The sequence below is a fragment of the Equus caballus genome, chromosome 1, assembly GCF_041296265.1.
Source record: "Equus caballus isolate H_3958 breed thoroughbred chromosome 1, TB-T2T, whole genome shotgun sequence".
Lineage (NCBI taxonomy): Eukaryota > Metazoa > Chordata > Mammalia > Perissodactyla > Equidae > Equus > Equus caballus.
Window position 1 is genome coordinate 102184160 of NC_091684.1, and position 11386 is coordinate 102195545.

The 11386-nt window shown below is 51.1% G+C and overlaps 1 protein-coding gene across 3 annotated transcripts in view; it reads right to left on the reverse strand.

The window, feature by feature from the left end:
• The window catches only part of ABHD17C (abhydrolase domain containing 17C, depalmitoylase), a 50352-nt gene extending 39181 nt beyond the window's left edge, over positions 1-11171 (reverse strand). Inside the window, exon 1 of one of the 3 annotated variants that reach the window (XR_011438357.1) lies at positions 10505-11171. Coding sequence is in view for 2 of the 3 variants with exons in the window: in XM_023649313.2 (XP_023505081.1) it covers positions 10505-11076 (572 nt within the window). In the remaining variant the exon portion in view is untranslated. The remainder of the gene's footprint in view (positions 1-10504) is intronic. The other 2 variants (XM_023649313.2, XM_023649312.2) reach the window with 2 other exon arrangements.
• Positions 11172-11386: the final 215 nt, after the last annotated feature.

The window sequence follows — 11386 nt, forward strand, 5'->3', positions numbered from 1 at the left end:
CGGGCAGAGTCTATGCTGATAGCCATCAACAATGACAACTGAAAGATCAGGGTATAGGGCGTTGCTCCATTCTCTGACACATGTCCAGTAAAATAAAGGACTATCAGCAAGAGGGACCTGATGTCTGCCCCACCCAGAAACCAGCTCCCTATATAACCATCCTGTGGCCTTTATTCTAGAAGGTGGTTCTTTCAGACATGAGTTGGCCATCTTCCCCCTTGCTAGCAAGCTGTGATAAAACCCTTTCTCTCCTACCACCTTGCCTCCTGACTACTGGCATGTCTTGGGGTGGGCAGATGACTCTTCTTGGGAGGTAACAGTTAAATGACAGCCCAAACTATGTTAATCCTTCTACTGTAATTATATTTTACATTATATAATTACATTCTACTGTAATTCTATTTTAGCTTAGTATGTTCTTTATCTTTCTAGTGTTTTCTTGAAGTTTTTAGTAGGAAAAACTAATTTATCCCAATTAAATATGACTCCCAAGTTCATTTAAGAAAATTATTTTATCCAGCCTAGTTACAGAATATAAAACGTGTTTAGAAGTGATTAACACGTCAACGGTCCTTTCCTAATACGTATATTCAAATCAAAATGGTATGAATGTTACAAGTCACAAGGACAACAGCGATCGTTAAACCACACAGCAACCAAACAGAGAATCTGAAATAACCTTGGGTTTTTATGACATTAAGGATGAATCAAACTATTTCAGTTAAACCAGAGAAGAGGAGCAGATTTTGCCACCCCAAAATATGCCTCTTTGGCATACTGGTTATTTTAGGCTGTTTTTTTTTTTTTTTTTTTTTTTAAATAACAGACACAAGAGAAGCTCTAAAAACTGAGTAGAAGTTATCCTTTTGTAAGGAACATTTACATTTATAAGGAAATCTCCACTGGTAAGGGTGTCTCCCTCTCTGTACCTGGAAGAGGAGGATGCTGATAAATGAAACTCTTATCCACAGAGAAGGCAATGACTCTATCTGCATAACAACCCTACCCTTGTTTACCGTGCTTTTCCTGGTCACCTCCCATAACTGACTCCCCACCCAAACATCTTAAGATGGTACTTAAGGCGATGGCTTCAGCCATTCTGGTGAGTTACTCAGTTTCACAGGAGGTTATACATGTTATTAAACTTTTATTTCTCTCCTGTTTGTCATGTATCATCTTAATTATTAGACCAGCCAACGAACCTAAAAGGGAAGAAGGAAAAATGCTTCCGCCCCTACACCAGCATACAAAAAGTCCTGTTCTGGTATCACGGACCTATGCAGGCAATATAATCACGACACAAGGCTTGGGACACTAAAGACAGTGTGGGATAAGCTGGAACTCTCATTTGATTACCAACCATAATAACAAAAGTGTTAGCCAGCAGAGTAATAATTAACATCCAGAAACTCACTCTTTCTGGAGATATTCTGAATACAGGCTTGCTTCACATTTTTTCCCCCAACGTAACTGCCCAGATTTCATTTTTATCCATTTAAAAATAGGAACCTGAAGGAACAAACTAATAATCAGTCCTGGAGGTTGCCAGACCTCCTTTTGCAAGTGCAAATTTAAGCAGTGCTCAGTTAACAAGTAATCCGGAGGGAGGCCAGACTCTGTTCAGTGATTCAGCAAGTCATTGAGATGCAACAGTGAACCATTAGTCTGGGCGCTGCATCTGAATGACCTGGACTTCCTGGAAACAGGTTTCCAGTTTCACCACAGTGCCACGGCCCTTGAACACTCAAGTAAATCAATAACATGGAAGTTATCAATGAGCTCCACGACGCAGAGCCCTGAAAACTCAAAGGGAATTGGAGGTACAAGGCATCATGGGAGCATTCCTATTCTAAAAGGAAGTGTGCGACTCAGGTTCGGCGACCTTTAGGAAAAGAGGAGGAGAATTATCCGCTGAAGGTCATCCCATCAGAAAAGAGCAACCGGATGTCCTGAGCGGTAGAAAGAGACGGGGTCGCCTCCTCATCCTCTCCATTCCCCACTCGGTGCCCCAGTCTCCGGTTGCTGCCTGAACGCAGGTCGGGCTGAGCCTGGAAACAGCGCCGTGGAGGTTTACAAAGTAATTGCCAGGTATTGGATTACAGGTAAAGTTTCCTCTCCTTTCAGGATCTCCTTTGGGGATATAAACACCTTGGGAGATGAAGTGCTATCGGATTTAAAATACTAAAAGCCACCGCTCCCCAAACTAAAACAGGATACACAGAGCCCTCAGGGCCAGGGAAGCACGTTCAAAGAGCCTTTTCCCCCTTCGAAGCAAATAAAACCAAAACATCCTCACTGTGCCTCTCCATCCACACCCACCGAGCCAGGCTCCCCTGGGTACTACTATTTACTCTGCAGAGTGGGGAAGGAAGCAATTTCTTTAACACGCCTTCTGATCTAAAGCATCTGTTTTCTGGCATGATCTAAGCATTTGGTTATTATAGCTCTAATAATTTTATTAGTAATCCAAAACAGCAATAACATCCTATTTGTCGCGCTCTTACTCTGTGGAAGGCATTGTACCAGAGCACCTGAGAGACAGTGGTTGCTATGATTATCATTGGTCCCATTATTATTGTAACTGAGGTTCAGAAAGGCCAGGAAACTTGCCTGAGGTGAAGCAGTTAATAAGTGGCACAGGCAGGACCTAAACTCTGTCTGTCTGACTCCAGAATCTCTGCCCTTGGCCATGAAGAACATCAGAGAAAGCTAAGACTGACAGGAACATTCCTCTCCAGCTTACCCTTGAGAAAAGCTTGCCTGGGTGACTCTGATATCAGAGCCAGGAATCAGTTACGGCTGCAAATCATCTAAATGAAGAGCTCAATCATTAAATCATTTCAAGCTGGCGATCTCTAACCCGAGTCACACAGAAGGCCGCTGGCAGCCTGGAGCGCTGGCCCTCTTCTCCTGCCTCCGTCACCCAACGTTCGCCCTTTCTCCTCCCCGCCAGGGGCTGTTCAGAAGTGCGTCCACCCCACAGACCACTTTCCACAGCTGGCCCCACTGTCCTGGGCTGGAAGGTGCATCCGCTGTGGGGAGGAGAAAGGGGACGCCACAGGAAGAGGGGAGCATTTTTCTAGAGCCTCTCATTTCCAGGCTGAAATGGGAGCCCAGACGCTGGTCACAAAAAGGCAGTGACATCATTGCTCCACTGACCTGGTTTATGGAATTAATTATGGTCTATTCTTCAAGGCCTCTGCTCTCTTGTCAGAGTGAACTGTCACACACAAGGGGCCAGGTGGAGCGGAGACCGTCCCACGCAACCCCTACACCTAGAAGGAGGCCCAGAAGTGCCCCGGAGTGGATGTGGCAGGGCAAGCTCGTCCTGGCCGTGCTCCCTTCTCGGGACTGCCATGGCCCCCAGCCCCAAGGAGGTCGCCGTGTTTATTATACTGCCTTAGCCTAACCCGGGTACATACCAGGTATCTGTGGGCCCGAGGGAGGCCAGCTCCTGGCAGCCTGGCCAGGGGTGGGCACAGGTTCTGCTGCGGGGAGAGGTGATGCGCAAAGACCAGGAACAACAGGAGAGGCTCATTGTAGAGAGAGCGATGGAACAGGCAAGCAGAGGGAACAGGGCGGGAGACCAGGCCAGCCCAGGCAGAGGAAGTGGAGGGGAGGGCCACGGGCCTCCACGGCTCCTGAGTCCCCACTTCCAGCTCCCGTGGGACTCAGGAATCCCGCACGCGTGAATGTGGCTGTCCTTTGAACAAAGGACCCAGCATTTGGTCCATGCTAGTGGTTCCTGGCACCAAGGTCTTTGGCTAAAAACATCTATGTAAGTGTAGAAAAGAACCATCTCTAACATTCTCTTTTCTTCAACTCTTAACCAATTAAAGTGTGGCCAATCTTTCACCGTACACTGACTTCTGGATGTTTCTAGGCCAGTGCTTCTCAACCCTGGCTGCCCACACACACACACACACACACACACTTGTACATATATGCATACAGACGCACATATATTTGAATATACGCACAAGTACAAGTGTAAACACACTTGTACACATGCACCTAGACACACATGCATGCACACATATGTGTCTAGATACACACCCACACCATTTTATAAAACCCATCTGGAAATGCTGACGTGCAGCCATGGTTGAGATCCACTCTAGAGACTGAAACCACCGAGTTTCCCAGTGTGGTCGAGAAAAGCAAATTCAAACACATTCGATGCTCCCCTGAAAATCATGAACCAGCCTCCCAGAAGGCACATCGGAAGCCCCGCCTTTTGATGCAGGGGAGAGCGAAGCCCCACAGGGTGGGGGGTGGGGGTGGGGGGGGCCTGGTTCAAGGAGACCTGACGGACCAGAGGAAGTGCTGCCATTAGAACCCGTCTCCCTAGTTCAAAAGGCTCTGTGTTTGTCCAACTTTCGTAAATTAAATCTCCTAGACGAAGCAGGAAGCCTATCATTTAAAGCAATCCTGAAAAAAAAAAAGGCATTCTGATATCTGAGTACTGCAGCCCTCAGTGTCATCGGTGTTGAGACTCTGGATTCCTAAAGTGGAGCAGGTTTACAGCCTCTACACCAGAGAGAGCAAAGTCCAACAGAGAAGGTAACTCTGCTACAAGGCGAACACAGCAACTCCTACAGCCAGATCCTGGGGGCTTCTGCGGGTCATCACCCCTGACTGGAGTGGAGGCGGCACTGAATGTGGGCAGCAGTGAGGAGCAAGAGCAGTGACGGAAGGCGGGGAGTGCGTGACCTTAGGGGTCACTTCGAGTGACTGCAGGACAGTACAATGTAAGCGACTTCTCCGGGAAGCGACAAAGGCTTCTTCCACCAACATGCCATTATGCAGGAGAGTTTTAAGACTGAGCCTCCAGGGGCCAGCCCAGTGGGGCAGTGGTTAAGTGCACACGTTCTGCTTTGGTGGCCGGGGGTTCGCCAGTTCAGATCCCACATGTGGACACGGCACTGCCTGGCAAGCCATGCTGTGGTAGGCGTCCCACATATAAAGTAGAGGAGGATGGGCATGGATGTTAGCTCAGGGCCGGTCTTCCTCAGCAAAAAGAGGACAATTGGGAGCAGATGTTAGCTCAGGACTAATCTTCCTCAAAAAAAAAAAAAAAGACTGAGCCTCCAAGATGGCCCTAAATACAAACAAATACACTCAGAAGAGAAGCACATCATGGAGTTATCGCTGCTAACACAGAGACGTGAACGAGCTTGTCAGGTCTTCTGCAACTGGACCGCCAGAGCAAAGCGAGGCCCCTCCAAGCAGACCCACGGGTAAGTCCGCGTGTGGGATGGGGCACGAGCTCAGAGCCCCAGCTAGAGAGCAAATCTACACGAGGACACCGTGAGGCGACCTGAAGATGCGAGCTCGGCACAGGAGCATTTGAGGGAGAGGGGACCTGTAAAACACACTTCACCCCCTTCAGTTTCAACAAGTCCCTTCTTAAGAGTTAATTCTTCCTGATGGGATATTCTCATAGTGGCTGCCTTGAACCCCAAGCAGATATTCTATCTCCTTTCTAGAAATATCCCTGTGCTCTCACCTTATGTCAAACCTTATTCACAACACCTTCTGTTTCTCTCCTCCCTGGTCAGCCCAACTCAGGCAGAAATCCTGAGCACTCTTCCTTAACGGCATCGTAGTAGTCTCTCTGAGAAAAGTGAGAACAACGAGGTCGGGGTATTAACTTCAACACGCCTGGGGAAGCAACTGATTTGCTGCTCCCGGGAGAAATCCATCCTGCGCCTCACGACGGTAAACACCTCTCTCAACCAGCAGAAGGTGCTTTTCGAGGGCCCCCCTCCCTGCGGGTGTCCACCACAGCCTCCCCGCCTGGTGGCTTTCCTGATTGTGCATCCTGTGATTCACAGGTGCACAAGTTACAACACAGCAACACGTGGCTCCACACTCACAGTGTCTCTAAGATCCATTCCATCCTTTCACAACAAAAAGAAACGGTTTGGGAATCACGACACTCAGGGGGAACCTATTGTAACGTCTGGTACAAGCACAGCATGGATACATGTGTGTTTAACGGTTAACGGTTTGTTGGTCAAATGAATAAACGAGTGAATGAAATACTGTCTTTGTAGTTGCCTTTGCATCCAGGCACCAAAAGTCTCTATTTATCTTCCTCTCTCTGCATTTGCTTCTCTGATTGGGTCAGTGTTTCCTTGTCCATGTTACTGAACACCTCTCTCCTCCACCATCCCTGCAGCAAATAGAAGGATCAGACAACTGCCGCGGCTGGCATTGGTGAACACTCACAAATTGAATCACAAATGCCCTACTCGCCCATTTTTCTAGATTAAAACGTTTCAGCAAAAATACTCTCCACCCATCTCATGCCTCATTCGCTGGGTTATTTGGCTTGTTTGGGTTTACACTTTCACATCAGCTTGATTCACCGCCTCCTGAATCACAGGTCTCGTTTCTGCACAGTCCGTAGCTGCTCATGTCGAGAAGCCCCTCCGAGGGATATGTGTGGAGGAGACTTCATCCACCTGCTCCCACCGAGCCACAGGCAGCCCTTCCCGCACAGATTAATCACTTCCCCGGCTCAGGTTGCAACACCACCCTCCAGTAGGGCCACCTGATTCTCAGTGTCCTTTCCACAAACACTTCTAAGAGATTCCAGCGTGTGCCCTCAACTGCTGGTATTCACAACACACTCATGATGTACGTCAGTGACACAAAATGTAAGGCCAGTCCCAACCTTTGAGCTCTCCATCACGCTCAGGATCTCTGCTGTCTCTTCTCTCTGTTCCCACACCAGCTACTGGGGGACTATTTGTGTCCCTCTCCCCAAAAAATTCATATAAAGAAACCTAACCCCCAAGGTGATGTTATTAGGAAGTTGATTAGGTCTTGAGGGTGGAGCCCCTATGAATGGGATTAGTCTCCTGATAAATCAGCCCAAGAAAGCTCCCTCGCGCCTTCCGCCACGTGAGGACAGGACAAGAAGTTGACAGTCCGCAACCAGGAAGAGGGTTCTCCCCAGACCCGGACCATGCCGGCATCTGATCTCAGACTTCCAGCCTCCAGAATTGTCAGCAGTAAGTTCCTGTTTCTAGGCACCCAGTGTGTGGTACTTTGTTAGAGCAGCTGAAACCCACTAAGACCCTAACTTACTTCTTCCACCATGAGTCCACACTCTTTCCGGCTCCTTCAAATCCTAGCTCTCTTCTCACCTTTTCCAGTAATTTTTCAAATGCTTAAAATAGTCATTTCTTGGCCAAATAGCAATGACCACCTTCGTTGCCTTCAAATTTACTTCCTCTTGAAACACTTATTCTGGATAATATGCCCGCCTTACTGCCCATCATTTATGCAAATACTTGGGAGCATTTATGAAGTCCTCATGAAGGACTGGGCAGCTCACCACAGCACGGCCAGGAGCTGGCACAGACAGGTCATGGATAAAAAATGAAGAGAAACACAAAGGAAAGGTAAGTGTTACTGTTTTGTTCAATACAGACACTTCAGTGCTGCAGACACATGCATATAGTGGACACAAGGTGAATCAGACCTCAAGCCGATACATCGTAACCCCTTTTCTGTCTATGGTTGTACCCATGGATGTACACTCTGGAGATAAAGTAAGATGGAAGGTTTGTAAGAATCTAACTTAGGAAAAGTTGAGTTTATCCCATTTATTTATGGGGCACCCATATATGCAATCCATTAATCAAGCATATAATGAGTGTCTATTATTTTAAGGCACTTTGCCGGTTGTTGGGAATACAGAAGGTGTGGAGTCCTTGCCCTTGAGGAACTTTCACTTTAATGGGAATACAGTTAACTAACAGGAGGCATCGACACAGAGTGACAAGCGCAGGTAAAGGGGCTGAGTGCCAGGTGCACAGGCATGTGAGGGTCTCCGAATCCAGGCAGGATCAAGTGTTCCTGGCAGCAGAAAAAGGCGTATACGCAAGGCCAGACGTGAGCACAAGGAGGGGGGACGAGCCTTGGGCCCAGTCTGGGCCAGGTACCGTGGGGACGCACACACTGACACACCCTACAGTCCTCCTGGGGGCACCCTGAGCTGAGACAGAGCTGCCCCAGGACAGGGCAGGCTCCCCAGTCACTGTCCTGAACAGCGTGGTTAACCAGGAGGTCAGAAACAGACCGCTCCCCAAAGAGGACATGGGGCCGGGAGGTGGAGAGGGGATCTGACCCAGCCACAGAAGGGATGGGCACGCGCCGTGGAAAGACTGCTGCCGGGACCGCGACCTGCACGGGGCTGGAAATGGGCAGAGAACAGGGCCCATTCCAGGCAAGAGGAGACCAAAAGACCAGAGAACAGCGAGGAGACTGATGCGCTTCAGAATCAGGGAACTCCCGTGTAATTAGAATAAGTCACACACACACACACACACACACCCCTCTTGAGAAACCTGACAAATAGGGCTAGACGGCATAGGGGAGCGAATCCTGAGCCAGCAGTAGAGAGACCGAGATCCTCCACTGTGAGGTTATCTTCCCCAGGCCTCTGGCAGGTGAGGTGGGCGCCAAGAGCACCGTCCAGATTAGGAGTTGGGAAATATACGTGGTGGTTCACAACTGGCATTCTTTTTCTTTTTTTTATATTATATGAAGTAAAGCAGAACATGTTCTGCTGTGTGCATTGCCCAGAGAAAAAAACAACGTTTTATGAAATGTTTGCTTCAGATATATAGACACAGACGCATATGTGAGCTTAATCAGGATGTAAGATGCTTCTTACTATGGGGTCACAATCAAAAAAGTTTGAGAAAGCACAGGACAAGAGGATTTGTAAGGTTTCTTCCAATTCTAAGATTCTCATTTAACCTTTAAATTCTAACCCATTTTACAGGCGTGTAAACCCATCTAGGTATGAGTTCTGGCATAAAATTAAATAAACCATGGGCAAAATTTAGACATACCATCAGATCATTCAAAATGGAATTGAATTGTTTATCCAAACCAGTGACCTTAAACTGTGACAAAAGTCTCCAGGAAACCACTATGCTCACACATGTTGTAACAGACACACCTGCACATTCAGGGCAGAGGGTTTCCCCCGTTCTGAAAGGTTTTAACAGACACCCACACCGAGGACCAGGCCTCCACAGAAATCTCAGGACAAAACCTGATACTCAAGGTAAGATTTTCAAAGTTTCATTACAAAAAGATCTAATGCCAACCCTTATTTTTCACACCTTTACCCACAGTAAATGCTAGCCATCTATTGCTTGTGTGACACACACTTCTGAAACCCTTTAGTGGGACAGGTAGCTTCTAACTACTTGTGTACTCTGACTCAACGTATTCACATGACACATTCTCACCCACCTAAACCCCTTTCGAAAAGCTATATAATGCAAATGAAGTCCTTCAGGAGAACAGGAATAAGCAACATATCTTATATCTTAAGTCCTAAGTCCTTCCTTGTTGGACAACTCGTTTTCCCAGAAAGGCAAGGAGTTAATTTATGAGCCTGTGTATTAACAGGAAAGGAGACGAAAATCATGAACGTGGGGGATCCGCATGAGCCGAGCAAACACATTTCAGAAAAAAATTATGTAAGTGTCCACAGCCATAATAGTGTCAATTACACTTATTCTGGGGGCCGTTTCACCTGAAGCGATGCGAGGTCATTACAGGCATGATCTCAGGTGTTTTCACCACCACTGCTATGAGGTGAGTCAGAAATACCAAAACTGGAGCACAAACAGGTGACGTGACTTGCCCAGACTTTTGTCTGAGTTGAGAAGAAAACTCAAGTTTCCTGTTTGCTTGTCTTCCCAGGTTTAGCCCAGAAACCATGCCCTCACAATTTGTGCCTTGCACGTTAAAGTCTGCCCCAATCCTTCTGTAAATGCTAATTCAAGGTCAAGAGAGTCCTCAAACCCCATAACCTAAGATTCGAACACATCCTGGGGTGTTGCTGAGGCCTCGCAGAAGGTGCCAGGCCAGCAGGCACCACTTAACCTCCCGGCCACACAGTGCCAGCTACTCTGCCCACCAGGAGGCCAACTTCGCACCGCGCGCCCGGCCAGCCGCCTCCACGGTGGCCAGGACACTGCCCCGCCGAGCACTTTACAACCAGAAAGTCCTTTAGAGGTCACCCCGTGTCGCCCCTGATTTTACAAGGAAAGAAACCGCTCTGGAGCCTCCTGCCGCCTTCCCCAAGGTCACTTCGGCCCGAAGACCTTCAGTCTCTGGCTGTCAGCTCGCACAGAGTAAACGCGAGCCGAGTTGTTTCTGCCCGTGCTGAAGCACCCCCACGCTGCCACGTGCGGAGACCACAGCCACAAAAGACCCAACCGGTGGACCGGGGACCCCAGGCATACCGAGGCAGGCAAACCCCCCGAGTCTGAGCTCTCCAGGAACCTGAGGGCCGGCAGGGGTTTTGGAGGGGGTGGGAGAAGGCCAGGGGAAAGCGAATCCTCAGCGGCTGGCCCATAGCCCCCGAGGAGGGACCCCTCTCCCCGCAGGCCCCGAGGGGACCCGGGGACCCCCGCCCCGCCCCCCGCAGCTGGAGGCCGGGCCTGGCGACCCCCGGCCAGCTCACCGGGTGCGCAGCGCCTGCCACGCGGCGTCGATGTCGGCGTAGAGGTTCTTCTCGGAGGGCCTGCCCGAGCTGACGCCGTAGCCCGAGTAGTCGTAGGAAAAGATGTTGCAGTTGATGCGCGAGCCGAGCCCGATGTAGAAGCTGCACATCTGGCCCAGGTCCACGGCGTTGCCGTGCGAGAAGAGCAGCGTGTAGCGGCTGGAGGGCGCGCAGCGCACGAACATGCAGCCCAGCCGGTTGTCCCGGGCGGTGCGCGAGAAGAAGACCTCGACGGCGTCCAGCTCGCGCTGCGAGTACTGCCAGTCGGCGCGCTCGCTCAGGTGCAGGCTGCACGCGCCGGGCCCCGCGCCCGGGCCCTCCTCGGGCTGCGGCGCCGCCGGCTGGGCCGCGGCGGCCGGGGCGGGGGCGGGCGCGCCGGGGCCGCGCTGCTCGGGAGCCAGCACCGTGTAGGTGGGCTCGGGCGGCAGGAAGGCCAGCTTGGCGGCAATGCGGCTCGGGCAGGGCGGGCAGCAGAAGAGCCAGCACAGCTCGCCCAGCGAGAAGCCGTTCATCCTGGGGCCTGGCTCCGGCATCGGGGCGGCCTGGGCCCGCCGCCGCCGGCCCGGCAGGCTGGCTGGCTCGGGAGCGAGGGCGCGCGGCGGGCGCGGGCGGGCGGGGCGCGCGGCGGGCGCCAGGGGCGGCGCGGAGGAGGCGGGGCCGGCGGCCGGGCGGGGCGGTCAGCGGCGGCCCCGAGGCCCGGGTGCGGCGCTGGGGGCCCGCGCGCGGCACACAAAGCCGGCGGCGGCGGCCATGCCCGGCTCCAGCGCCGCCCCCGCCCGCGCTGCTCCCGCACGCCCGCCGCCACTTCCGGGGACCGCGCGGCGCCCCCGGGACTCGGCGCGG